The sequence below is a fragment of the Desmodus rotundus genome, chromosome 2, assembly GCF_022682495.2.
Source record: "Desmodus rotundus isolate HL8 chromosome 2, HLdesRot8A.1, whole genome shotgun sequence".
Classification (NCBI taxonomy): domain Eukaryota; kingdom Metazoa; phylum Chordata; class Mammalia; order Chiroptera; family Phyllostomidae; genus Desmodus; species Desmodus rotundus.
In genome coordinates this window covers 205,237,524-205,265,371 of record NC_071388.1, presented here as the reverse complement: position 1 = coordinate 205,265,371, position 27,848 = coordinate 205,237,524, and the positions used below count along the sequence as shown (strand labels likewise).

At 57.2% G+C, this 27,848-nt stretch overlaps 2 protein-coding genes across 2 annotated transcripts in view; one reads left to right on the top strand and one right to left on the bottom strand.

The window, feature by feature from the left end:
* Positions 1-51: 51 nt before the first annotated feature.
* HJURP (Holliday junction recognition protein) lies at positions 52-13,598 on the top strand. The gene is made up of 9 exons (XM_045198613.2): positions 52-178; positions 463-529; positions 1,475-1,530; positions 2,916-3,021; positions 4,843-4,907; positions 6,143-6,226; positions 6,971-7,049; positions 8,734-10,177; positions 12,864-13,598. Exons 1-9 carry the CDS (start codon positions 83-85, stop codon positions 12,901-12,903), a joined length of 2,037 nt encoding a protein of 678 aa, XP_045054548.2. The 5' UTR covers positions 52-82; the 3' UTR covers positions 12,904-13,598.
* Positions 13,599-14,690: 1,092 nt separating this feature from the next.
* The window catches only part of MROH2A (maestro heat like repeat family member 2A), a 41,341-nt gene continuing 28,183 nt past the window's right edge, over positions 14,691-27,848 (bottom strand). Inside the window, exons 24-42 of the mRNA XM_024564054.3 lie at positions 27,761-27,840; positions 27,215-27,323; positions 26,452-26,547; positions 24,330-24,434; positions 23,225-23,348; positions 22,637-22,755; positions 21,671-21,823; positions 21,134-21,288; positions 20,255-20,414; positions 19,982-20,175; positions 19,571-19,708; positions 19,041-19,155; positions 18,652-18,798; positions 18,338-18,520; positions 17,702-17,857; positions 16,478-16,612; positions 15,626-15,728; positions 15,309-15,374; positions 14,691-14,812 (exon numbers count right to left, since the gene is read on the bottom strand). Of these exons, the coding sequence (XP_024419822.3) occupies positions 14,691-14,812; positions 15,309-15,374; positions 15,626-15,728; positions 16,478-16,612; positions 17,702-17,857; positions 18,338-18,520; positions 18,652-18,798; positions 19,041-19,155; positions 19,571-19,708; positions 19,982-20,175; positions 20,255-20,414; positions 21,134-21,288; positions 21,671-21,823; positions 22,637-22,755; positions 23,225-23,348; positions 24,330-24,434; positions 26,452-26,547; positions 27,215-27,323; positions 27,761-27,840 (2,460 nt within the window). The remainder of the gene's footprint in view (positions 14,813-15,308; positions 15,375-15,625; positions 15,729-16,477; positions 16,613-17,701; positions 17,858-18,337; positions 18,521-18,651; positions 18,799-19,040; positions 19,156-19,570; positions 19,709-19,981; positions 20,176-20,254; positions 20,415-21,133; positions 21,289-21,670; positions 21,824-22,636; positions 22,756-23,224; positions 23,349-24,329; positions 24,435-26,451; positions 26,548-27,214; positions 27,324-27,760; positions 27,841-27,848) is intronic.

Here is a 27,848-nt window from a genome sequence, read left to right as displayed (position 1 = left end):
GTCACTATTTGAACCGGGGCGCGGTTCTAAGGCTCCTAGTCCCAATTTCCTGCGGGAGTCGAGGTTTCGAGGTGCGCGCGCCATGGCAAACGAGGTCTCAGGGGACGACGCGCTGCTGCAGAAGCTCAGGGACAGCCGCCGCCGCTTCCAGAGGCACATGCAGCAGCTGCTCGAGAAGGTGCGGTCCCCACCGGCCCGCTGGCAGGGGCGGGAGGCCAGCGAAGCAGGGAAGACAGGGTGGGGGACTGGAGTGAGGAGGATAGCGGCGGGAAGGGGAGATGGAGTTTGGGGCTGGGGGTAAGGAGAGAGGACGGTGAAGGCAGGCTTGGAGGTACAGGGAGCAGGGAGGCGGGCTTGGCTCTCTGGGGGCAAGGGGAGGAGTTGGGGAGGAGGTCTCTCCTCAGCCTGGGTCAGGGGCTTTGCCCCCTCGGACCCGACTTTACGCCCCTTTCTCTCCTGTAGTACAACCAACCCTTCGAGGATGCCCCGGTGGTGCAAATGTCCACACTGACCTACGAGACGCCTCAAGGTATGGAATCCTCCCCCTCCCTTTCTGAATAGTAACAGCTAACTGCTTAATGTTTGGTGCTGCAAACCTACTTAAATTTCATGGATTCTCTTTGGAAAATATCCGAGGAAAGTTCGCACTGGGTGATGTCAGCTCCTCCCATTCAGCCTTATAACCAATCTGTTATTACTAGTGAAAGCCAAGCTCAGGGCCGGTTCTGCGGTGGGCTGGATAAGACAGACACCAAAAGGTTCATGAGACCTCTCCTCCCATGAAGTCCTAGCTCTTCACCTCTTGGCTGACCCAGCCATACCCTGAGGGGAGAGCTGACACAGGCAGAAGCTAAGGGGTGCCAGCTGCAGGAGTCTGTTACTCTCTGCTCTGCAGCAGGTGGTGACAACTCTCACCCCGGGGCAGGACGGGGGGGGGGGGGGGGGGCGGGTTGCGGCCTGCGGCCTGCGGCCTGCAGGAGTCGGGCCTGTAGGCCTCACTAAGCCAGCAGGGGGCAGGACTCTAAACCTCATCGTCTACCCTTGCGCTCAGTGCTTGCTCTGTCCCTGTAACATGCAGCCTGCCCTTGGAAAGCACGCCCTTTGCACACGGGGCAGAGGGGGCGCCTGCAAGCGCCCGCCCTCTATACCTGTCCTGAGGAGGACAGTACTTGGTGTTCTTATGCTCCTTGTTCCCATTTAACTCTGTGGCTTAATGATGAAATTTGACCAGCTACTGCCCACTAGCTAGAGATAGTCATTGACGACGGATTTTTGTCTAAGCTTGATTTAAAAAAAGAAAACAACTTCGACCTCACAAAGATGAAGAACAGCAGAAGCTCAGAAATAGGGCCTGGTTTTAAGAGTATAATTTCCTTTTGCCTGTCATTTGGGTTTTCTTTGAATGCAGATGGAACAGGAACTTGGTGCTCAGGATTATTAAAGTAATCGTTTTTATTTCGTTTCTTTTCTTAAGGATTGAGAGTTTGGGGTGGAAGACTAGTAAAGAAAAAGAACGAAGACCACATCCAGGTATTTAATGTCACACATTGTTGCCAATACGCCCAGTGCCGCAGACAAAGGGGTGGATGACATGTGACCGTCACCGTCGTCTCTGGAGGCCACCATGGGTGGGGGGGGGCCTTCTTCCACAGCGTTGCCGCTGTAGCCACCCTGTTGTCTGCTTTTAAGGGTTTACTGAGAAGCATTTCTTCTGTTGCCTGTCAAGTACGAGGAGGAGCTGTGTGATGCTTAAGCCCTTTCTGTCCCTCCAGGTCCCCTCTGCCATAGGCTGCGGGACTCTGACAGCTGGGCCAGCAGGGCAGACCTCTCCCAGCCCCGGGCTCGCTTCAGCCGCAGCTGTGAGCTCTCCTAGTTGGGTTCTTACGGAAAAGACCAGGTGCAGGTCCTTCTGGGAAAGGAAGATGCTTCCTTTCCTCTCGGAAAGGGGAGGAGAGAGATTAGGGAGAGGGTGCCGTGCGCAGGCGCACGGTTCGATCCTTCCGCATTGTGCTACCTTCCAAAGCCTTTCGCCCCGGGTTTACCCGCGAACGCTGCAGCCCTGCAGTCTGGGATGTCTGCGGAAGGTGCCGATACCGCTGCTGCCCTGCCACGCAGCCTTTCCGATAGTAACCTTTGCAAGGGTGTCTGGTGTCTCTTAGTGTCTTCTCAGCCGTGGAGACTGCAGAATGAGAACCTTGGGTTTAGGGTTCCAAAGCAATTAATAGCAGTGCAGAAGTCAAATTTCTTCCTGATTAATTACTTTAATAACACTCATAATACATTTAGTTGTAGAAATGTTAGCAATACCTAACTGCATGCTTAAATTGACCTGACTTGTCTAGATAGTCACTAATGATATTTTAGTATAATGTGATTCCTCTTTATAATACACATATTCATAAGCGCACGTATTTTTACCCTCTTTTGTTCCACTGAACATACATTGTGAACACTCCTCGTCCTTTAAAACTGCTCTCTCGTCGACAGGTGTGTAGCCACTCGCACCTTCCTCTATTGCCAACCAGGATCAGCCCACTTTCCCGCAAGAGGCCGCGTAATAAATAGTCTAGGCTCTGCTGGCCACGTGGCCGTCTGTCCTGTTTCATTTGCCATCACGCAGGGCAGGGGCAGGCCATTTTGCTCAGGCCTTGGCCTCTCACTTTGCCTGCTCCGCCCCTCACCATCCACATGGATTTTGAAGTAGCGGCCCTGGGCACAGCCAGGGTAAGCAAGCTTGTTTCCTTTCCGAGGGGAACCTCGACCAGGTACTATAAGTTCTGAAGCCTTTTCCCCCAGAATGTATTAGAAGAGAAGCCTTGTGAGGCTCCCTGTTCTCCCATAGGAGGCTTGTTACTTTACAGGGGCTTTGAAATGTCCTGTGACTGAAAGGACTGTGTCCCTATCACCTTCTGCAGGTCAAGGGCTCCCCCGCAGAGACGGCCAGCAGGAACGACGGCCCCGTGCAGTCCGCGGCCAGAGGGGACAGGCTGACTGTGCCCAGCGCTCAGGACCTGGGACTGGGTGAGTGTGCCCTGGGCCAGAAATCGAGGTCGCGAGGGACTGGGCCTGCCGAGTCTCTAGGACACATTTAGAGTCTAGATTCCTCTAAGTGCTGTTTTAGAAAGTAGAACATCCTAAAGTGCCCTGCTCCTTCCTCCTGAGCTCCCGTAGGAGCTGTGTCACTCTCACTGTGTCACTCTCACTGTGACACTCTTACTGTGTCACTCTCACTGTGTCACTGGACACAGAAACAGGACTCAAATGTTCTAAAACAATAAACACACACCCCTCAACCCCACCCCATTTTTAACTTTTTGCAAAAAAAAAAAAATTTAATTTCAAGAATTTAATAAGACCTAAGATTTGCCCTTATAATGTGGGGGCACAAACTGCCAACTTCCACAGAAGTCTTCGTTTCTCTTTCATGCTTCCGTGGGGGCCTCCTGGTTTTGAAGCTTCTGGAAAGCCTGGCCTCGGCCTCAGTGGCATGTGCCCTCCCTCTCCTTCCTTCTCAGCCACCCCCATCCTCACAGGGTGCCCTGTGGAGAGCTGGTCTGAGCCCCTCAGTGGGGCACAACCTCTAGCCCAGACCCTGTCTGGTGTGTCTAGGACCTAGTGGCCTCTCTTCTTGAATACTTTGTCTGAACTCCACGTGTCTAAACTGGAAAAGGCAACCCCAGACTGGCCCTCAGTACGAGGCCCACGCCACCTCCCCTGTGACCGAGCCAGAAGCCCAGCATCCCCTTTGTCTCAGCCCCTCCCTCTTCCTCACACACAGGACGTGCTGTCCTGCACCTGTTGCCTCCCACCATCTCGTGCCCCTCGCCCGAGCCCTGCACACACACACAGTACGGGCTCCTGGCTCCCTGCGCCCCACTGACACCTTTGATTGGGTGAGTCTGGTCGCGTGGCTTCCCTGATCAAAAGCAGAGTCCCCAGCACACCAGACCTGAATTCCTGAACTTCCCTGATGAGAGGCCCTTGACGGCATCCGTTACAATTGTCGGCGAGGCCAATGGTGTGGATCAGGTCAGAGCCCGCTCTGACCCGAGCACTTTACACCTGGCCCCCCCCCCTTGGAGCAGTGGAGTAACTCTGCAGTGCCAGGCCTGTCACCGGCCTGGCTCACCCGTCTCCTGCTGGCCTGCGTGCAGCCCCCGTCTGCTCTGCCCAGCCCTCCCGGGCCCACGCTGCTCCAGGCAGGCAGGAGCACGGTGAAGTCCGCGAGGGGAAACTGGCGCAGAGGCCTCACTGAAGATGTGTATTCACGGATGTTATTTGTTTGCCGGTGTTAATCCAAATGTTCAACTCCATAAATCCTTAGGTCCGTGAATTTCCTGGACTGCTCGAAATCACTAGAAATAGCTCTTCCAGAGCTGCGCTGTCTTGTATGGTGGTGCTAGCTACCTGTGGCCGTTCAAATTGATTGAAAATTGAATAAAGCTTAAAATTCAGCTCCCCGGCCTCACTAGCCACGTTCCAAGTGTTCAACAGCCACGTGTGGCTCAGGGCTGACACTGTGGCCAGCAGATGGGGAATTTTCTGTCCTCACAGAAAGTTCTGTGGACACTGCTAGGCTCTGACTCAGCTTCTAGGACGCGAGGTCATGGAAAGAGCTAGAATGACGTGAACACTGCTCTCCCTGTGAGAGGCAGTTCACGTGCTGACGGGGCCTTGGAATCACGGGTGCTTGGGGCGTCGACAGAGGGCTGTGTCGCTACTGCAGGGAGCTCCCTGGAAGCAACTTCCAACAGCGCATGCAGGCAACACAGAAGCCACTCAGGAGAGAAAAACACAAGCTTTCTCAAAAACTCTGATTGAAATTTCCTTTTTTGCTTTTAGATTCAAAGAGCAGGGGTGCCGATGGCGCTTTACACCAGGAAGATCTGGCTGTCGCGGCCTCACCGGTAAGACCCGCCTCCGCCGTGAGGGGCAGAGTCGGGGTTGGAGTGCAGGCCCGCACCCCCTTACCAGCACCTTCCTCTTCTGAGGCTTGCGCTTTGCTAATCGCTCCCCCAAGTCCTTGGTCCCCTCGTCAGGCCCCCACACTGCAAGCCTCTCTTTTCCGTCTAGCACTCGGCAGCCCTCACACCCCAAGTTCAGGCCTGACCGAGCTGGCACAGGCTCCTGGTGAGGTCCCCTCTGCACAGAGGAAAACCACAGCTGCTACTTGCCCTGACCGAGCCCGAGTACTGAGAACTGGGCTCTGAGTCGGCCTTTCTCCACGGAGCCCACGTCATGGGGCGGCGTTCCAGGGCAGCTTCCTAGATGGGCCCTGGATCGCTGAGTCACACGGTCACAACTCAGGCAGACCGTCGCTGTGTCCCTCCGCAGCCCCAGTGCCCTGGGCACCACCTGTCTCCGTGGAGGACCTGCTTCTCACCTTCCCTCCCCACCGGGATAGACGGGAACACACACAGACCATGGAGCCTCTTACCTGGCCCGGGCTGGGTGCTACAATAGCTAGCGTGTGACTTTTCTCGGAAATCGCTCTTTCTGTGCACAGGTTTGCTCAGAAAGTTGGTGTCTGACTACTAGATAAGGTGGTGACCTGGGGGAGGAGAGGGGGCACCTGGGGATATCATGTAGGGATGGCGGCGATGTGGGGCAGTACGCAGCCCCGCAGTCGGGGCACGCTGAACAGTGCCTGTCTGTGTCACCCCCGTCTGCGTCCCCAGGCCTAGCCTCGCCCCACTCAGCTGCGGAGAGTGGGAGGTGCGGGGGCAGACAGAGAGGCGACTGTTCCTGCCACCTGAGTTGGAACACTGAGCTTTCTCCTAAAACATGCAGACTGGGGCAGTGTTAGCGGTGGAGCCCCAGGCACGCCTAAGGATATTCGGGCTGTTGTACTTCTTTTTCTGCCCTAGTAATGCTGCCCTAAACCTCTGCAGACTTGCACGTCTTGTCTCGTTCCTGTCTCTCAGCTCGTTACCCCTGGTAAATTCCCTACAGTCAGTCCTGGTCGGGTGGACTTTCAGAGGCGCTGGACCACTTGGCACTGGTACCAGCAGGAAGTGAAAAGGTGACCTTCAGGAACTTCATTTAAAGAGCTGCACATTAATGGGATTGCCAGATTGTTCCAGAATCCAAGCGCTCACCCACCCCCAGAAGCTCTTAAGCATGCTGACCTCTCTTGTATCAGCCTGCAGTGCCTTGGAGCCCCCTGAAAGACGAGCTGAGGAGGAAGTACTTGAGCCAGGCGGACGCGCTGCTGCAGGACGCAGAGGTAACCGCTCCCCCGCGTGCTTCTCTGTGTCGCTGACCACGAACTGGGGACACGCCGAGGCGCCGCAGTGCAGCCCGCCTTCGCCCTCTCCCTGTGGAGCCTGCGAAGAGCATGTCGAGCGGTTGTCCCCAGGCCCTTTCGTGCGCCAGCTCACAGACTGCTGCCCTTGAGTGACCACTCCGGCTCCCCTGGGGCCAGGTGGTCTGGGAAGCTGGCACTGTTGCCCATTGTGTCCTGGGGTGGCCTGGAAATCCAGAAGGACCCCACCCTTGGATGGAGGGGTTCTAAGCCCTGTGAGAGGTGGCCCCTCTTCCCAGGGTCCATGCCCCCCAAGTTCCACTATAGCCTATATCCCGGAGCTTTGCCTGAAGAAGGGCGAACGTGCCAAAGGCATAGGCAGGTGCCGGCTCTGTGGTGTTCCAGGCTGGAGTTCATCTCAAAGGCAGCCAGCTTCACGGAACGTGTGCGTGTTCTCCGTGTGCGCCGGAAATGCCCTTTGCCTTTATCCTAAAGCAGCAGGCGTGGCCCTCCCGAGGGTGTCCTGGAGGCCACCTGGACAAAGTCCCTGTTTTTCCTAAGACACTCCTTCCTACCACTGCTGTCCACTGTCCTCACGCACACACTTGTCCCTGCTGCTGCCTAACTCAGACGTGCAGTCCCCTCCTGCACCCTCCTAGGTGGCATCTTACTGCACCCGGAGCCGGCCGCTGACATCTTCCTTAAATCCACGTGTTTTGATTTCAGTACAACGACTGTGGAGGTGGCAACGACACACGTGTGACCCTGGTCCCCCCACCAGCCTCGCTTCCCGAGCCTGCCCACGGTGAGTGTGACAGGCTGCGCAAGCCGAGCCCCGCACACTCGGCACACCCCGTCTGCGGTGCAGATCCAGCAGTGTGCTCTATGAGAGACGCCTGCGCGGCGAGGGTAATTCGTAAGAGTTCAGAAGTCCCTACGTGCTTCACAAGTGCCTCCTGAGAAGAGGGCGATTCTGCACAACAGCAGGAAACAGCACGTGCCAGAAGTGTAACACTGACTCGGCCCAGCCCCACCAGCCCGGGGCCTCGCCCTTTGCATCGGTGTCCCCCGGCCTTCTGTCACCGGCACCATCACTGTCCTCTCACTGGCTTTCAACAGTCCTGGCTGCCAGCGCTTCTGCAGCATGACCCTCCATGTGGGCTTGTCGGGTTGTTTCCTCGTGGTGAGGTCCACATTGAGCATGTTTGGCAAACAAACTACGTGGGTGGTGGGTGTCTGCTGGGGACGTCTTATTGGTCTGTCCCATTTTTGGTGACTTGAGTATGACTGCGCAGCTCTGGAAGGGCCCCCAGAGGTCTCATGTGACAGTGCCTTTTCCTCGGAGGCATCCGTGGGCGCACCCTTGACATTGCCCAGGCTCCTCTTCCCCAAAACCCCTCACCTGTGCCCTGGGCACCGCCATCACCTGAGCGGGCATCTGCAGCCAGGCCTCTCCTGGTTCCGCCCTCCCTCTGCAGGCCCTTGCTGGCCCTTTTCTATAAAGAAGAGCTATGTGTCCCGCCATTTTTTTTTTAGCTCTTCTACAATCAGTAAGGACTCACGGGCTTCTTTTCTTTTTTAATTCCGTGTTAGAATCCATGGCCAGTACTCAGTTTGATGCTCACATTGTCCCCGGTTTAGCTGGGAGCATCCCCTTTCACCTGGCCTCATGTCCCCTGACCTACCTGTCCCCATGGGTTTCTCAACACTTTGTTCCCCGGCCCTGACTTCACAGCCTCCCTCCCCCTGAATGACGTATACGCACTTGGTCAGCACAAAGTAGCTCCAGAATTGGGGCCCCTGTTCGTGCTCTGCGCGGCAGTCTGCTGGAGAAGTTTCCAGATCTCCAAGCAGCAGTTTTCACCCTTCGCCAGCCACACTCAGGGAGCACGTTCAGGGGACCGTGTGCAAAGTTTTTTGGATTTTGTTTTCTTGTTCATTTGTTGTCAGTTTGGTATACATTTAGGGTCATTTTTTTTCTGTCTGTATTTGAGAGTGATCCCCATCTTGGATGGTTTAACTTTATGTTTTTTGTATATAAAACATCAAACATCGTGCAAAAGTCAAAGCCGTCTGAAGGGGCGCGTCCAGGCCTCTCGTTCTCCCTGCCCTCCCTGTAGGCAAACATCGCCTCTATTTTCTGGACCCTAATTAGTCTTTGAAAAGGCAACCAAGTTCTAAACCATCCTGTGGGGAAGGAAGACGCTTTGGGGGAAGTTTTGTGCAGAGTAGAAATTTAATTTTTATAGCTAGAAAGAAATCTCTGAGAAGAGATTTCCCAAACACTTGTGAAGTTTTTCTTTGTCTTCTGTAATGCCCTGAGAAAGCCGCCGCGGTCATGCCCTGCCCTTCAGTCCCGTGATCCCTGCACACAGCCCGGGGGAGGTGGTGATGCGCTCTCCCCACGTGCTTTTCTCCAGGCCGCTGTGGCCATGTCTCTGAAGTTCGTCCACTTGACCCAACTGTGTCTTCACACCCTCTCTCCACAGACATGGCCGTAGTACCCAGAAATGACAGTGTCTCCTGGCGAGAGACCAGTGGTCACAGCTTCTCCAGCAGCCAGTCCTTTGAAGCCGATGACAACATCTGCGACGTGACCGTCAGCGACCTGTACGCTGGCATGCTGCACTCCATGAGCCGGCTGCTGAGCGCGAGGTCCTCCTGCATCATCTCCACCAAGACCTTCATCATTCGGGGCCGGGCCTCCCGGAGGCACGGGGGCAAGAGCAGGGTGAACAGGACGTACTGCTGGGGCGGCAGGCCCACGTGCAGGCGTCCCCAGGAGAGACCCAGGCCCCGGCCTGAGCCTGTGAGAGGGCTGGGAGTCCTGAGAGAGTGCCAGAACCTCCGAGACCTTTCTGGCCAGGAAGCAGGATTAAAATTAGACAAAGCTTCTTTGGACGTAAACAAACTCCAAATCTGGAAGGAGCTTAAGGGAACACCCCAGAAGCTGCCTTCATGGACTCACGGAGACTGCAGTGCGGGGTATCGTCTTGATCAGGAAAATAGATTGATGACATTAAAGTGGTTAATTTCTCCCATAAGAATCGTTCCTGGACCAAGAATACTGCAGGGCGAGAGCGGGGGTCGTCACAGGGAGCTCAAAAGCAAGTTTGATAAACTCTATCAGGAATATTGTTTAAGCCCCAGGAAACAGCCGTGCCTGACCTACCTACCCAGCTCCCCTGGGGTCCCTGTGCACAGAGGGGCTTCGGTGAGCCCCGGTGGCCCCCCGGAATTGGAAACCCATCGGCCAAGTAGACCTTTCAGCAAAGCAAAAGCTAAGAGTCTAAATGAGGCTTTTGAAGACCTGGGCAAACGAGCTTTTGAAGCAGGAAGGTGGCTGCCGAAAGGTGATTCATCTCCGGCCCTTTCGAAAACCAACTCATCAGGCCACTTAGAGCCAACAGCTGATCTTTTTCAAGGAAATTGTCTTGGAACATTGAGGAAGTCAGCATCACTCAGCCAAGCTTTTTCAGTACCTGGGGTACAGCCCCTAGGTTCTTCGAGAGACCATTACAACAAAATTAAAGAGAAATTTGACCAGCTTCACCAGAAGTATTGCCAAACTCCGGCTCAGCGGACGGAGGTGCCCCTCTGTCCTGGAGCATCTCCAGGTGCAGCCAGAGTGCAAGTCCAGAATCAAAAAGACTTCTTAGGAAAATTAAATCGGGACTCTGGCTACCAGGGGCCCCAAAAGTTGCCATCGTCACCCCAGGGCAGTGTAAGAAGTCCACTGGGCTCAAGCACAATCGAGGTTCACCCGCCCCAGTGGTTAGCCCTGGCGACTGGGTGTGGCCCTTCCCCCCAGGCAAAAAGACTGCGACTGTCCGACCCTCAGGTGTGTGGAAGGCAGGCCTATGACCAGGCTCCCTCTTGCACGGTGGGCGGGGCCATCTCTGGGCCAGGGGAAGAGGTCTGCAGGGAAAAAAGGTGAGTTTTTTCCGAATGTGTGTTTCACAGCAGGGTCCTTCTGTTCATGTTTTCAAATCTCCCCCAAACTGTTCCTTTGCATGGAGCCCACGTCCAAGGTAAGACCCACTGAGATGGGGCTGAGAGCGCTCAGCGGAAAGGTTCCACCTGGTTCCCAGGGGACACATCACTTCCGCCTCAGCCCTCCCCTCCAGGCTGTCGTGTCCAGCCTCTTCGCCGCGCCCTCAGGAGGTCACTGTCGTGCAGCGAAGCCTGTCAGCAGCCTGACTGTCTGTCCCCCTCTGGGTCTCCCAGCCGGGTGCCAGCACTGGCACTACTGCTCAGCCGGTCATCTCGGTGCCCCCACGCCCCCCACCCCCACCCGGTTCATCTGTGCAGCCACTTAGGCTAAAGTTCAATGTGCTGGCACCATTTCGTTTTCTCCGAGGACAGGTTTTTTGCGGGGGTGGGGGCAGGTCAGGCCAGGGTGAAACTTCCTCTTGACTTCGTACCCTACCACGTGGATGGCCCCTCAGAGGTCGTTCAGATGGATCCCCACCCTTGCCCTGAATAGCTCGTTTTCTGTTTCCCCGAGTCTGCCTGTTGGTCCTGTGGCCCCTCTCAGGGACCGTGTGTTTCATCTTGGAGACACACCTCCCTCCACCTGAGTTGTCACCATCATCGCCCCTCAGGTTCCCATGGGCCCCTGTTGGCCCGTCCCTGCCCTGGCCCACTAGTGCTTCTCAGCATCCACACCCGTGTGGCTTCCCCTCCCAAAACATGTTGCAGAAGCCTGGATGCTTTGGCTCCCAAAGGGACTGGGTGCTGTGGATGCGGAACGACCGCTCCTCCCCCAACGAGCCCAGGGCTCAGCCCCGCTCCTTGTGTCCCTCAAGCCTGGGACCCGGGTCTGGGCTTCCTTTCCCTCCTGTTTCCACTTCCTTCTGCAGCCCCCGCTTCTCAGCCTGCAGCCAGCTGGTGCCAGCTGCAAGCACACCGCCAGCCCCTCATGCCAGTGTCTACGCCTGAACCACAAGTGCTCTGTGACCAGTGCTCTGTCCAGCCAGCACCTAGCTCCTCCAGGGCCACCCTGTCCAGTTCCGCCTGATGCCAGCTCCTTCCTCCCCTCTCCCTCCCCTCCCTATGCCCTCCCTTCCTCTCCCCTCCCTTTGCCCTCCCCAGAGGAGTACCAGTATTTTCCCTTGTGCCCCTGAACCCTCCGCCCTGGCTTGCCCCCCAGCTTGCTGTGCTCTGTGGGGAGCTGTCTGGACACACCCTCTAAGTTGGTGGCTCAGACTCCTTGGCTCAGTTCTAGAAACTCCCATTTGTTTTATTTTTGAAATCCACTGCTGTGTATAAAATCGCATGTGGGCGAACCAGAAGCAGATTGAACAGACCTGCACTGTGACTTGTCTTCGCAGTGCAGGGTGACCTGAGTGTTCAGATTGTGTGGGCGGTTTCCCGCGAGGGACACCTCCCGGGTTAGGGACCTTCCGGGAGACCCAGCAAGGAGCAGGAACACTCGGCTGGGGACAGCCAGGCCTGGGGAGTGGCTGTACCCCAGAAGGCACTGCTGCGGCAGGTCCTTGGTGGCACTCAGTGGCTTTCTCCCTCACTGTCTGTGTCTTCCTTTGTGTCGGGGCCCCAGGCGGTTTGCCCCCCCCCAGGCCCACCTGGACTTTCAGACCAGGCTGCCAGCAGGGCGACTGCGTCCTGTGAGGCTGAGGCTTTTGGGGGTCCAGCTGCAGGAGTGCGAAGCCTGCCCACCCTGTGGGCTCTCCCAGGTCACCTCTCGTCCCCTGGGAACACCTTGTTTCTCAGCTGAAAGGGTGCATCTCACCAAAGATGGCGCCTGAGCCCCAGGCCCTCTCTGAGGCCTCTCCCAGCCCCTGACACATCAGGGCCCCTGTCCTGCTGTCCCTACTTGTCTGAACCTAAAATTCTTCCCCACGCCACTCCCCTCCTGATCTCTTCCCTCTTCCTTTCCCACCACGGCTCTGTGCCACCCTCTGGACGCCCAGCGCGGGGGCCTGGCCGTGGAGGGGCCAGGAGGAGAGCCTGGCCCAGTGGCCGCCTGGGCCCTCCCAGCTCCCCTGGAATTTGACAAGCTCCACCGCTGGAGGCCTTTGCTGTTCTGTTTCTTCTTAAACCACAATTAAACATGTTTAATCGTTTTTCCTTTTTTTTCTTTTTCTAAATTGTACGTTCCTTGTGGAAAGGGACTGAATCCTCGTGAGCTGTGACTACAGGGGGCATTTTCGTGGCTGGCTCCTGCGTGCTCTGCTCACCAGGCCACGGCGACCCCTTGTGCCCCTTCCTTCCTTGACCCCCCACAAACCCTTTGACCGGCAGGCTCTGCCCCTTCTCGTGGTAAACGAGGATGTTCAGCTTTAGTCGTAAGGCTGCTGAACCTACACAGGCGAGCGGGACGGGACGGGAGGGCCCGCCAACCTACCGGCCGTGTGCACTGCTGGCTTAGCGGTTACTGTCGGTTTTGTTGTTGTTGTCTTCAGGGCTTTTTGGGTTTGGGGGTATTTTTTCATTCCTTAGGGTATTTCAAAGCATGGTGGCGTTTTCTGTAGAGGACACACGGGCATCTATGTACGTAGACACTGAACAAATATAAAGCATTTAAGCTCCTGGTGGCTGGCATTGGGAATTCTAGTCGAATTTCACTGAAATAATTTTCGTTGTCTTTTTTTTCTAGAGGAAAGAAGAGCACATCTTTCGGGATGGAAGATCAGTGATATCATGTTAGAAAACCCAAAGCTAAAAATCTATAGTCGTTATTTTAAAAGCAGTTTCCCTCTTCCCTCTTATTCTGTGTGCGTGTGTTTAATTCTTGAGACTATCTTGGGCCTTGCTTCCGTTATCTGCCCTACGAGCAGATCTCGGTTGACGTCGGCTTTGTTGAGATGAATCTGAGTTCTTGGTGTAGAAATTGTTGGAATAAAGTTGCACAATTATAAGTATTAATGTTACGCTTTATAGGGCTATTTAGCTCGTGTTTTCTCTGCTAAATCTAGAGGTGCATGTATGTCCCATCTCCTGAGAGAAACTGTTGGCTATGAAGCCTCAGTTTAAGCCCTTAGAAAAATACAGCTGCTTAGTCTTTTAAATTCCCATGGGACCTGGTATATTCCAGATCAGGAGGTAGCAAACTGGAACGTAATTCACCCATAGAAAGTAACTTTCTATGTTTTTAGAGGGAAGCGAGCTGCATTGAAACAGTCCTGTGGCGGTCCCCAGGCGCTCTTGCAGCCGCACGGCACCCGCGCCACCTCAGGGCCCTTACAGGGGCTGTTCCTAATGGAGCATCTTCTGTAGTAAAATATTTTCAGGTGTCCAGGCACAGTGACCAAGCCCATGCTGAGTGATTGTTTTATTGCCACATGTTACGGATTTTTTTTATTTTAAATAAAAGATTTCAGATAAGATGACATACCTCCCTTCCCAGCCACGTCTCTGTGCGGGGACCACGTGACCCGTGCGTATTGGCTCAGGCTACATCACGAAGTCCCACAAGCTGGGTGGCTCAAACAATAGGCGTTTATTTCTCCCAGTTCTGGAGGCTGGGAGTCGGAGACCCGGCTGCCCGCGTGGCCCGGTTCTGGCAAGGACCCTTCCTGGTTTGCAGATGGGGGTCCTTGCTGCCCTCACACAGCGGGTGCTGGTGGCTCTGGCTCCTATAAGGGCACCAATCCCACGTAAAGACCCATCTCAGCTACCCTCACACTGGGGTTGGAGCCTCTATGTGTGAACCGGTTGGAGGGTGGGGTATGGAGAGTCCCAAGCCTGTGAATCAGGGAGGAAGGCTGGCAGGGGGCTGCTGGCTCAGGCTTGGCCAAGGCTGCAATTCTAGACCTCTTCTCTTTATCAGGAGGCCTATCATTCCTGCCCAAAACTGCCTGTGCCTTACCTCGCCCCTAGCCTGTGGCCCAGCCCACCTGAGCTAAGTTCTCTGGCCACCCTCGCTGCCAGGGAACCTGGAAATTGGGGGTTTCAATGCCCTCTAATGTCCAGCAGAGGGCAGTGAGGCAGAGGGACTCACTGAGCCAGCAGTAGGCTCTGCCATGCTGCCTGGAAACTACGGGATGCTGCCCTCTAGTGGGTGTGGCGTTCGTTCAGCTGGTGGACACTTGGTTCCCCTGTAAGAGTGGGGCCCCTGGGCCCAGAGGCTGCCCTGAAACCCGCTCCCCGCTGCCTGTCACGGCCAGGGGCAGTGGGCCCCGTTAGCATAGACGGACGAGGCAGAGATGCAAGCAAAGACACCAAGGCGGACTCTGAGCTTCGGGCTGGGAGGGGCTGTCTGACCTTAGCACACCCTTCTGGGAAGTGAAGATGACACCTGGCCCCATCCTGGCCCTGGGGTGCCGTCACCTTACAGCCCGGAACCTGCACTCCACGTGGCAATGGAGGTTTATTTCAGTGGGAAGGAAGGGACACTGATTATCTCAGAACAATGCTTTCCTTACAAACTACGGTAAATCCCTGCTGGGCAGGGTGGGCAGTGTGTGGTTTCCATTCCGGCCACCTAGGAAACACCCTCGGGGGGAGCAGAAAGCCGGTGCTGGCTACAGGTGTCCAAGATTTGGAGGGTGTCCAGCGCAGCCCTCCGGACCCCAGGGTCTGAGTCCAGCTGGAGCTCCTGGAGAGCTGCCGGTGAGATGAACGGGAGGATTAGCACCCCTGGCGGGCAGGCCACGCCCCCATCCCAGTCTGCCTGCTGAGGCCTGGGAGTCAGTGCCAGGAAAGGGGCTGCAGACGTGGAACCCCCAGGTTCAAAGTCAGCAGGCAGCCGATGGAGCTGCATCTTCACACACATCTCCCATCACCCAGGGCTTCCCTTGTGAAACGGGGACAGAGGGATCCCCCAGAACCTGGTTGCCACCTGGATCAGCTGAAGGAACTGGGGCGAAGCATTTTATAAATGTTTGGGAAGGGGAAAGGGTACAGGCCAGGGAACAAAGGGATACCCCCCTAAAGAGGGCTGTCTTCCTTGGAAAGCCCTCTGCAGGGCCATCCATCTCTCTGTGGCCTGGTTACAACCTCAACTCCCCCCAAAAAACCCCAACCAGCAGTGGGAGTGAGCAGGCGTTTCCCTCAGTGTCCCACTGAGCTCCGCAGGGACAATTGAGTCTCCACGACTTACAATTTCGTAATGCTGCGAAGTCCAGCTTCTTCAAATAATGTTCAGACATCTGCTTCATAATAATCCCTAAACGACAGCCAGAGGGGTGCTCACCACACAGAGCGGGTCAGCGAGAGGCCCGCTTCTGCCTTAGGAGGTGTCTGCTCGGGACACCTAATTGACAATCGGGCAGGTACGTGGCATGGTGGGACAGGAGGCCTAGAGGGGACTTCCACCTGAGCTCTGGCCCCAACACCTGTCCCCGGCCCCTCCAGCCCCGGGTCTGACCCAATGGCCGTCAACAGCCCTCCCGCATCAGGAGACATCTGCCCCCTCACCTGCCAAGTTGCAGGAAGCCATTCTGATCCTTGACAAGTTACTTTTAATATAGGTCATTGTTTCCAGCAAGAAACCGTAGAGAACGGCAGGCTTTTTCTGAGTCTGCAGGCAAACAAGGGCCACGGAGGTTGAGGTCCCGGAGCTGGGCCGCTCACGCAGTGTGTTCCCACCTGTCTGACATGGAGGGCCTGCCCAGAGAGGGTAGGTGCCTGCTCCAGCGTCACACAGCAAATTAGAAACCAGGCAACCTGCAGGCCTGTCACGTTCTGGCCTGACCCAGAGAAGAGACTGTTCGTCCCATGCGGTCGGATACAGTAGCAAATGGCCACAGGTGGTCCTTAAGCACCGGACATGTGACCGGCCTGAATTAACAGCCTTTATATTGATCACTTGTTGAAATGAGAATGATTTGAATCTTCTGGGTTAAATAAAACCCAAGATTAAATTTGGTTTCATCTCTTTTCGCTTTTCTCAACACAGGTACGAGAAAACTTAAAAACGGGTATGCGGCTGGCATTCATTTCTGTCGGATGGTGCGGGCCTCGACACGCCTCGTCTAGGGGGTGAGCACAGGGTCACGAGATAGGCCTCCAAGGCCACCGAGACCCTGAGGCTTAGGGATGTCAGACTCACTGTCACCGCAGGCCGCATCAGCCTCGCGGTCGCCTTCAAAGGGCCGAATGTAATTTTAGGACTGTGTACATGTAACTACTCCTTAACTAGGGGCAAGCAGCTTGGCGCTGCCGCTGGGTAGAAACAAGGTGGAGGGCCAGATTCAGCCCATGGGCCTTGTGTTTGCCACCTGTGCCCTGAGCCCCAGGCCCCTGGGCAGCCGCCCTCAACATCCTCACCAGGACAGAGCACAGTGTTGTCTGGAAAACAGTCGTCGTCTCGTCTGCCCCGCGGCCGTCCCTTCGCACCAAGGAGTCTTCCAGGGCCTTGCAGCCCCAGAAGTGCGCACACTGACACACGGTCTCCAGACAGGCCTGCAGGGACACAGGCAGGGTTCCCGTGAGGGGCGGGGCTGGCCGGTGGGCGGCTGCCCAGGAAGCCAGAGGGACGCCTGGAAAAGCCTCAGGAAGCTGGAGGGCAGCTGGTGGGTGGTCCCTGGGACCAGACCCCTGCTCCCCCAGATCATGACTGTGTGCGCATTCCCCAAAAGCCCCTTGGGGGCAGATGCAGCCCACTTGCCCCCTCGGCAGCCCTGCCTGGGACCTGCCCTTCCAAGGTATTGGGCCGGGCCTGGCTGGGGTTGGCAGGACCCGGGTGAGCCCCCTCACCTCCCTGAGGATGCCTCGCGACCACCCCCGCCGCACGTGCAAAGCTGCAGCCCTCACAGCAGCAGGACCGAGGGGCCTTGTGACCCCAGATCTGGGGACTGAGGACCTAGTTAAAAATGAGCTGTCCAGGACCCTCGTTCACAGCCAACTGTATCCCCGCACCTGTATCTGTCCCTGGTTCATTGCAGACCAGCTCTAATCCCAGCCACGGGCCCACCACCCCCTCCCCAGTCCACACAGTAGGACAGGGAGGGAGAAGGCGGAGGTCAGGGTCATGGGCCGTGCGTGAGTGACAGGTCCCCAGCCAGCCGGCGCTGGGAGACAGGTCCCTCCCCTCCCTCCTCTCACCCAAAGCATCAGAGGAGCTGGGGCTTGGAAGGAAGGAGAAACCGGGTGCAGAGCCAGGTACAGACCACCCCACCCCCTACGAGCCTGCCCCTTGGGGAGCGAGTGAGGAGAGGTTTAGGAGAGTTTCCAACATGACTGAACCGTAACACCCAACAGTGAATCTGGCAGAAGAAAGGGCAATCGGTGGAGGTAACTGGGGAGGAAGGAAACAGCTCCCACAAAGCTGAGACTCCTCCATAAGTCAGTTTGGGGGTCACCTTGAATGGTCCCTTTTCCCGGCAGGCATGTGGCCTCTGGGCTCATGAGTGGGGCCGGATGGGAAAGGGGGGACGGACCTGGGGTGGTGGGGGAGCCTACAGGTGGCTGAGCCAGTGGACCCAGAAAACATTTTCCCTTTTGGGAAGAGCAGCCCCGACTTTGGGGCCCAAAGCCGGGGGAGCGCCTCACTTGGGCTGTGTCGGGGCAGGGGTCCTGGCAGTGCAGCAGGAGGGGGACCCAGGCTCTCCTCACTTCCTCCTTGAACAGGTGCTTCTTGGAGATCCTGACCACCTTGGCCAGCGTGCCGAAGAGGTGGAAGGCCTGCAGGCGCAGCAGCTCGCTCTCCTGCGGCCGAGACACACCAGGTGGCTCTGAAACTCAGGGAGCCACAGCCCAGCAGAACCCCAGCCATGCCCCAGCCAAAGCCCCTTCAAATGCCCGACCCCTGCAAAGGTGGCTGGATCACCCCGTCAGGACGGGAGCTCTCCTGCAGGGCTCCCAGACTGGGCCTAACATGTGTGTGTGACCTTTGCTTCCCAGAGGAAGTCTGTGCTGAGTCTGCCTCACACACTGCCCCTCAGGGTTCCAACCCTGCTGGTCACAGGGGCCCCGAGAGCTGCACCTGTGGGCTGCAAGGAATTGGAAGGGAAAGCTCATCCCCTAGTAGCAGGGAGAAGGGGCCCGTGGGCGCTGTAAGATCTCACGATCGGCCAATCATTACATCAGCGTCCGGTGAGACCGGCCGCCCTGTCTGCTCCAGAGAGATATCTGCAGAGCAACCCCCCACCCCAGTCCTGGGCCCAGCAAGGCTCTGGTCTGACTCACATTGTCAAAGAAGGACCTGCACTGCTCGGAGATGGCGTCGAAGAAGGACCCCACGTCCCCTTCGCGGAGCTCGGCCAGGATCTTGGCCAGGGCCTCCATGCCCGCACAGCGCACGCTGGCACTGCCCACACCCCGCAGGGCGCACAGACAGGTCTCCAGGAGCAGCTTTCGGTACTGCCTCACCTGGGGGCGAGAGGGGGGCACAGTAAGCCTTCAGCTCCAGGGCTGACCTCCAAGTGATCAGAAAGCTCCAGCACTGGGCCCTCAGCCCACAGGGCCTTGCATCCTGGGCCCGGGGTTCAAGGGCGCAGTACCTTCCTGGGGGCGCCCAGGGCCATGTTGCCGAGGGCACGCAGGGACAGCACCCGCAGGACCTCGTCCCTCTGGCCCACGCCCTGCTCCAGCAGCAGCACGGCCGGCTTCAGCAGCTTCTCCTGGTACAGAACTGGGTCGCCCATGAGCTGGAAAGGAGAACTCGTTGCCATTACCCCGAGAGAAGCCCGTTTCCCAGCCACAGGCGGGTGTGTGACTCTATTCAGTGCACAGAACTGTCTCCCCGTGACTAGGGCAGGATTCGGAGTCCCTGCACTCAGATGCAACCTCAGTGCCTTCGTGCCTGCCCCTGAAATCAGTCCCCCAAGAGAGCTGGGGGTCGCCCACCCCTCCTCCCTGGCCCACCCGACCGGCCAGCCCTGCGCCTCACTTCCACGCAGATGGCTGTGCTGCTGAGGCGGCAGCTGAGGACCTCCGAGGCCATGCCTTTGAGCACCAGCTCCGACAGCCTCTGCCAGGAGCCCTCCGCATTTTGGATGCACAGTCTGTGGGGGGGACCACAGCCCACCGGGCGGGAGGGCATCTCAGCTGAGCCACTGGGGAGCTGGGTACCTGTGGGAGGGGCTGACACCTCTGGGCCTCTCCCTCCTCACCAGGGGCATCACTGAAGCACTTACTGTCTGTCATCCTTTTATAAAAAGAATTCTAACGAGGGCTGCTCGTGGGTGATCAGGACCCAGGACTCCCCCATCCCAGCCCTGCTCAGAAGCCCCGTGTGGTCTTGGCCAAGCCCAAACAGCCTCCAACCTCACATCTCCTGCTCTGGAGCATGCAGGGTTGGAAGAAAAGATTCCCTATGCCCTCTCTGCTTGCTACCACCATCCCAAGGGTGTTCTGCTGTCCCTGAGACCTCCCACAAGTCGTGCTGCCCACCACTGCTGTGGGAGCCGGGGCGCCCACCTGGCCAGCAGGCCCACTCCTCGCAGGAAGGTCGAGCTGCTCCCCAGCAGGGCCCACACCCCCTGCTCTTCCAGGGTGCACACCAGCCGCTCGCTGCCGAGTCTCTTGAACAAAAGCTGCAGGGATTTGACTGTGACCCTGGAAGGAGGTGGGACCGTCTCACGTCATGGCAGCGCCCGCGGCGCCTCAGAGGGGCCAGCACTGCACCCAGTCTGTGAAGCAGGCTCCCAGCACCTGCTGGGCCTCACTCAAGGGGCTACAACTGGTCTGCCCTGTGCTGGACACACGGGAGGGAGGGTTGTCAGTATGATCAGCTTCCAGAGACTTCTCCTCCCCACCAGGAGGGGATGACAAGGGCCTTTTGGTGGAGGCTGCCCGAGGCCACGTCCCGCCCGGAGCCCTTGAGAGCACCTCTGCAGGTTGATCTCCTCGGGCAGGGTCCCCGTGTGGATGAGTCTCCATGTCTTCAGAACGGGCGACACAGCCTCCGGCCCCTGGCTGCCACCAAGCTGCATCAGGAGGGTGTAGAGGAGGTCCGGGAAGAGGTCCTGGAGCGTGTCGTCCTTGTCCACCTTCTCAATGAGAAGCTGGACGGTGCAGAGGATCTGCAGAGAGAGGACCAGCAGGCACCGGGTTCCTACTCAGAACCCCCGCAGAGCCCCAGGGCCAGCCCCCACGACTCACCATCAGGGGGTCCACCGCGGCCAGGCGCCAGACGTCGGCCTTCGAGGTGGCGACGGCCCTGGGGGTGAACCGTGACTGCAGCCGGCCCATCAGCCCGTGGAGCATCGACCGGGCGAAGGGCACATTCTCCGCCACAGCCAGCCACACCTCCTTCAGGTGGCTAGCCAAAGACAGAGGACAAGGACCGTGGGCTACCTGGCATGCGCCCTGCCAGGTAGGAGCCTCTTTGGACCCCCAGCAGCACCCTGAGTAGCGGACGGACTCCGGAGGCTGAACCTCAGGGAGCTGGAGTGAGCCACCAAAAGTTCATAACTAGAACCCAGGTCCCTGGCTCCACGCTCAGCCACTGTTCTGTGCCCTGGCTCACGGAACCCCTGAGAAAGCCACGGCCCCCTGAGAAGCCCCAGCTCCATAGCTAGGTGACCTCAGAGGTTCCCACTGGGCCCATTTGATGACCTGTGGACACATGCGGTAAAAGCCGCCAAGTGCCCGACCTGTGTCAGGCTGGCCCCAGGTGCTGGCCAGCGCCCTTGACCTTCCTCCCACCAGCACATCTTCGAGGAAGAGGGAGCAAGGCCTGCAGGGTCAGGTGGTCGGCCAGACTACAGTCTAAAGTGGCTTTGCTAGTCCCCACGTCCCCGCCCGTGGCCTGGCTGAGAAGGAAAGGGACCCCTGGACAGCAGGGACCTGGTTACGCAGGTACAGGGAGGTGGCATCCTCGTGGGTTCTAAAGAGACAAGTCCAGCAAGATCCAGCGGAACAAGGAGATGCGTAAACTGCCTGTCAGAATTCACAAAACTGGGTGCGCGGTTCCCCAAAGGCTGGGCCTCACACGGGAGGTGCGGGGACAAGGCAGTGGGGGTGAGCCGGGGCGCCCACCTCTGCATGGGCAGGGGCTGCCTCAGGAGCGATGTGAGCACCGTCTCCCGGTGGTGGTGAGCCAGCAGCAGGACGCCCTCGACGAGGCGCTGCCGCACTTCTGGGGGGTCCACCACGGGCAGGTGGGCCAGGATGGCACCCAGGATCTCAGCCACCTGGGGGCGGGCAGGGCATCACCAGGGCCGCCTGGCCCCCATGGGCCTCTTGCCCTCACCCTACCGCACACCCCTCCTCCAGGGACTCTGGCGGGATGCTGGGGTGGATCGACCGCCAGCACCGCTCCTGCAGACCTGTTGGTCTTTCCCGAACCTTATCAGGTTTTTGGTATGGGAGGCAGTGCGCGCAGACAGAGAGAGCCATGGGCCCTGGTCCACCATCCAATGACAGACCTTCAACCCTTCAACTCTGCTCCCTCCTGCTCTGTATGGCCTGGGGTCTGGGAGGCATCGTCAGCAAGGGCGGCTGTCCCAGCCGGTCCCTCCAGTCTGGGTATACCGGGCAGCCCCAGCCGCAGGTGGCCCAGCCCCATTGTGCTACCTTGTCCTCCAGCTCCTTGACCTGCATCTGGAGGAAGGTGCCTATCCAGGTGACGGAGGCCCAGTCGTGCTGGAGGCTCATGGCCCCGATGTTCTCACAGAGCTTCTGGATGAGCGAGACCACATCATCACAATTAAACTGCTTGCAAGCCACCTAGGACCAGAGCAGGCCATTCCTGGGGTCTGACGACCGTGGCCCAGGGCCAAGCCCCTGCCCCTCCGGTCACCACTGATGGAACCTCCTCTCCTGCAGGACAGCACGGACCCTGTCCCCAGGCCCCCTCCTCCCTCCCCACCTGCCTCCCTGCCTCTCTCAGTCCTGTCTGGGGCCTACTCATGATCTCACTCTTTCCAAAGCCTCCCGGATGCACCTCCACCTCCCACTCCCCATCACCTGCCCCAGCCTTCCTGAACCTCCCCCCACAGGAAGCCTCACCCAAACCTTCCCTATCCTGTCTTCACGCCCTGCAGCCTTCCCTCAGGGTGTGCCCTAGGCCCTAAAGCCCCCCAACTCCTGATATGTCCTGCCACTCCACAAGGCCCCCTGCTCTGCCCCTTGAGGCAGACGTGACCTCACCCCTCTGCAGCCCCAAGAGTTTGGGTGGCACTGGGCACCTTCCGTCACCAGCATGCCATGAGCCTGTCCGTGTGCCAAGGCCTGGGTGTTGGGTCTCCTGTTCCCATCTCTCTGGGGCCCCTCCACCCTTAGTGTAGCTCATTGTGAGGATGGGGAGACACTAGCCAGTGATGGTTCAGCACCTCCTGTGTGCCAGGTCCCCATGGGGACCTTACATAGTATGGGCCATTTAAGGACAGATGGCACGAGCTGGCCCAAAGGCCATGGGAGCTGTGACTCCCGGAAGACAGTGGGGACTGCATGGCCAGGCTGAGCCGGGCCCTGCCCCCAGCCATGGCCCAGGCACCGGGAGACCAGCCCAGCAGCCGAACCACCCTCCCTGCTCATCACCTCGGCGATCCTGGAGGACACACTGAAGATCGTCTCCACCGCCACACCCCGCAGGTCCTCCTTACACCGCGCCAGCTCCAGCTCTGTGGACGCGTCCCAGGAAGAGCAGGTCTGGCTTGCTGCTGGGAGCACAGTTTCCAGTGTGATCAACACAAACAGAAGGCGCAGCCACAGGCTGCGTCACAGCGGCCTCCTGCCCCAGTGCTCAGGGCGCCTGGGCTCTGCAGACCTGACCACACTGCAGCATCCCTTGTCCCGTCCCTTCGTGCCTTTGCGCTCACTGGGCCCCACACCACCTCCTCGTTCGGCCCAAACGCCTGTTCCCCTGCAGGCCCCACCAGCCACCAATCCAGAGGCACACTCTCCGCCTCTAACAGTCACCCCACTGCAGCCTCCCCTCAGCTCATCTCTGGCCAATTTCGCTGTGTCCCTGGTATCTGTGAGCTGGCCTTGTCCCACTGGGGCCCCTCAGTGCCCAGCACAGGCCCTCAGTGAGTGATGCTGAACCAATGAGCCTCTCCTTCCAGAAGCCTCCATGGCCTCTCCCCGCCTCCCGGCCTGGAGAGGCTGGTCCCACCGCCCACATACCGTGAAGCTCCAGCAGGCAGGACAGGACGTCTGCTGCGGCCATGCGAGTTCTTTCATGGGGGTCACAGGTGCTCGGGGCGATGAGTCCAACCAGCGTGCCAAACTGCCCCAGCTTCAGGGGAATCTGAGCGAGGGACGGGAGGCCTCAAGAGTCACACCCTCTGTCCCCTCCTGCACACCGGGTGCTGCCCAGGGGCAGGGTTATGGGTGGCCAGAGAGGGGGACCTCTGTTCTGAAAACACCACCCCGCCTGGGATGGGGAAGGATGCTGCCATCCGTCTGCTGCCCGAGTATCTGCCTCCCGGACCCCACGGTCCCTGGAGGCTGAGCACCGTCATCCCTGAGGACCCGGAGAGCCGGGCTGACCTCGGGCCCAGACTCTATGTCCAGGCACCTGTCTTGCTCCTATAACTGAGCCCTGGGTTCAAATTTGGGCCTCCCCACTCACTAGCTGTGTGACCTGGGCAGGGTGCCTGGCCTGGGCCCCTGTCCTCCTCGCTTGGTAACAATGGCTCCTCCTCGTTCAGGTGGTGGCGGGAGAATGGCCTCAGAAAACCCAGCATCTGGCTGCAAACGTTACTTAGCACTTGTCCCGTCCACCATGTTCTCACCGTGTCCCAGTCCTGAGACCTGAGGCTGGTCCCCACACCCCAGCCCCAGGACACCACTGTCCTCCTGCCCATGCCGTCCATCCCCGAAGACCAGAATGTCCAAGATGACGGGGCCAACAAACGCAGGAAGGGAGGTCCCATCAAAACAGCTCATCGCTTTTCTAGATGTTTGGTGCTTGTCAAGCTTCGTAAAATTTGTCACTGTTTAGTGGTTTATTTTCTCACTTTAAGTAAACACTCACTTTTCTCGCCCACGTGGTAGCCATAATTGTGTCCTTTTTCTTACACGGGGTCGGTGCCTCGGTATAAGCCTCAGGCCCCATGAAACCTAGATCCATACAAGATGCAGCCCATCCTCCCCATCACGCCCCCCGAGCGTCCCAAGCTGGGCCCCCGAGGGGTCTCGATGCCATTCCCGAATGAGGCGGCCTCATCTCAAGGGACTCTTCGTGGGGCAGAACCCAGGGTTGGGGACTGGGCGCTCCGGCACTCACGCAGACGCCGATGCTTTGGACATAGGCCTGCATGAGCTGAAGATGGAGGTTCACAGCCTTCTCCCGCTCCCATTCTTTCTCCGACAAGATCCATTTCTCCAGGAGCTACGGATAGAGCCAAGAACACAGAGGGGGCGTTAAAATCCCAGGGCCAGGCCGTCTCTGGCCAACCATTGCCTTCATCATCCCGCCTACTCAGAGTCTGACTTCCAATGATTCTGGATGGTTCTACACACTTCTGGTTTTCTTCCCAGGCCCCACCACTAGGGCGATGAGGTTGTGGGATGGGGAGGAGACAGCTCTCTTAGCAACCTCCCAGAGGCAGCTCTTGACTAATGAATGTGTTGGGCCTTGCTCCAAATGTCTGCCAGCCCGCAGGGGGGCCAGAAGCCCAGCCTGCCCTGCGTTCCAGGGTATCCACCATCGCACACCCAATTACCGAGCGCAGTAGTACACAGAGCAAAAGCTGGCAGAACTGACAGGAGAAATAAATGATCCACAATGACAGAAATTCCAGTACCTCTTTCTCCATAACTAATAGAACGAGAGGACAGAAAATCAGAAAGGATCCGGAAAACTTGAACAACCCTGCCACCCAGCCTGGCCTAACTGCTATTTAGGAACGCAACATGGCAGAATTCTTTCCAAGCGCCTGCAGAGCTGTCACCAAAGACAGGCCGCGCCTGGACAGCAGAATAAGTCTCCATCGATTTAGGAAGATCTGAATCACACAAAGTATGTCCTCAGACTACAATAGAGTTAAAGCGGGAATCGAAACCAGCATGACCTCTGGAAAAAAATCCTCAAATATTTGGAAATTTCTAGGAAACCCATGGGTCAAAGAGGAGATCGAAAGAGAAATTAGTGTGTGCTTTGAACTGGAATAAAGTGAGGACACAACCCATCCGTGTTTGTGGGGTGCAGCCACCGAGAACGAAGCCAGCGGCCCCACACAGTCTGCGGCTGACTCGACGACTTGTCACACCGCAGCAGCCGAGACAGGACGGCGCGGGTGCAAACACACGCAACTGCATCGAGGGAGCAGACGCACGTGGTCAGGGCGCTTTTGACAAAGGTGTAAAGGTAACTGACTCCATGGAGAAAAGACCGTCTTTTCAACCAATGATGCAGGAGCAACTGGTTATCTGTGTGCAGGAATGCAAAAATCAAGTAAGCGCCAATGCACACCTCACACCATATGCAATGGTTAACGCTGACTATATCATAGACCTCGTTGCGAAACCTGAAATGTAGGGTTTTAGAAGAAAATACTGTGGCCTTGGGTTAGGCAAAGATTTCTTAGGTGGGACAGCAAAACCATGATCCATAAGAGAAAAAATAATGATAAATTAGACTTCCTCAAAGTGTAAAACGTCTGCTCTTCAAAAGAGACTGAGGAATTAATGAAAAGACAAGTCACACACCGAGAGAGATATCTGCAAATTACATCCTGATAAAGGACTTGTATCTAGAAAATATAAAAACTCTGAAAACAGTAATAAGAAAAAACAACCTACTTAAAAAAAAAAAAAAAAAAAAACTACCAGCACCCTTCAAAAACGCCAGGATCCCAGAAGACAAAGACCAATGAACCGCTGCAGACCAAAGGAGACCGGAGAGACACGGCAACTCCAGCTGACGGTGACCCAGACTGGATCCGGAATCCGGGGGAAATACATAGACGTTGCCAGAGTCAGGAGTGAAACCTGGCTACTGGCCGTGGATTGGAGCACAGCCTGGCATTGATTCGAAATGTCTCCATTTTGACCACCATGTTGTTACATAAAACTCTGTTCTCATTCGGAATGTCTGCAACTAACTCCCTGTGATCTAAAAGGAGAGTGTGTGTGTGTGTGTGTGTGTGTATGTGTGTGTGGACAAGAGAGACGAGACAGAAAAAACTCTGGCAAAATATTAAGAACTGTGAATCTGGGGGAAAGGTATACAAGAGCTCTTTTTGCTATACTTGCAACATTTTAGCAACTTTGACATTTTATCTAAATAAAATAACCAAAACAACGTTTAACTCATACCCCGGTTTCTCACAGAGAGCCTGGCCCTCAGGCCAGCTCCCCAGGGGGGGTAGCTGTGCCCAGCTCCCCACCCTCCACCAGCCTCTCACCTGCACCATCTCCTGCAGCCCCCGGGGGTCCAGCTGCCTGCACATGAGGCCTCGCATCAGCTGCTCCAAGGCACGCAGGGCGTCCTCATACAGGGCCTATGACGAGAGGCAGCAGTGAGGGGCGCATGTGTGAGATGGCCTGATAGTCGTCCCTTTTCCTTCAGCTCAGGTGCAGTTCTTTGCCCTCATCTTGTGTGACGTACACGACAACCTCTTAAGAGGAACCCATTTCACAGGGAGGAAACGGAACTCCCACAACCCTATTCTGGAGGCACAGTTGGCTACCGGGCCTTAAAAGACTTGGCCTCCTTTTCCAACAGTATTCCTGGAAGATAGCCTTCCAGTCTGGAACTACATTTCCCAGGACCCCCTGCATCGTGGTGGCACCATGTGAGTGAATTCTGGCCAATGGAAGGTGGGTAGAGCGGCTCAGGAATCTATACACTCTTTCTCTTCCTCTCCAGGCTGGATGTCGGTACCCATGGAGACCTTGGGAACCACTCACTGAAGACAGCAGGGCTCCTGAATGACCACGTGAAGCAGCTCTGTCCCCACCCCCACCACCTGTTCGATCTCAGCTTCCATCTTTTTAAACTGCAGAGATTTCAGAGTTTATCTGTTACAGCAGCCAGCACAACCTTGCACTGACTAACAGAGCTGCCACGCTTTGCTGCCTCCAACCACACAGGGGTGGTTCAGGACTCGTGTTAAAGGAAACTTCCCAGTCCTGACCCAGAAGAGGAGGTGGCTCAGAGGGACCTACCAGGATGGACTCGTTGTCCTCTCCTGGGGGCAGGAGAGAAATTACAGAATGTATACTGATATCCATCAGCTCACTGTTTTCCTCTGTGGAGTAGAAAGGCTTCACTTTGCTAGGGACAGAAAGAGTGACAGAAGGAGTGGTCAGTAGGGACTTCAGACCCATGGCCCAGTCTAGGGAGTGGAGGCGTGTCACACGTCAAGAGAGGGACCCGCTTCCCTGGTTGGCATGTACCCCAGGCCCTGACTTTACCCAACCATCTGTGCCAAGTGACTGGCTCTGGGACTGAGGGTCAGACTCAGGGGTCAAGGCCACCTCTCCTCCTTGGTACCTTCTCTGACTCTGTCCATCTACTGCTCATAAACATTCCATGGTTCCTCCCTGACCCTACCGCGGACACTTCCTTCCAGGCTGGCCCAGGCCCAGGGCTCAGGGGTAATATTGGGACCAGCAGCAGGGGCATCTGCATGGAGTTTATCAGAAATGCAGATTCCATGGCTCCACCTCAGAGCTCCTGAATGGAAACCCCCAGGGGCAGGCCCAGCTCACCTGAGGTGCCAGAGGGCATCCATGGCCATGGTGCGCACGGGAGAGGCCAGGCTGTCCGGCGGCTCCGCCTTGATGATCGCCTGCCCGG

Excerpts from the sequence above, each read along its gene's own strand:
- HJURP (XM_045198613.2), top strand. The coding sequence starts at position 83 with ATGGCAAACGAGGTCTCAGGGGACGACGCGCTGCTGCAGAAGCTCAGG. Across the intron at positions 4,908-6,142 it reads TGGCTGTCGCGGCCTCACCG|CCTGCAGTGCCTTGGAGCCC; the intron begins GTAAGACCCGCC and ends CTCTTGTATCAG. Across the intron at positions 10,178-12,863 it reads GAGGTCTGCAGGGAAAAAAG|AGGAAAGAAGAGCACATCTT; the intron begins GTGAGTTTTTTC and ends TTTTTTTTCTAG.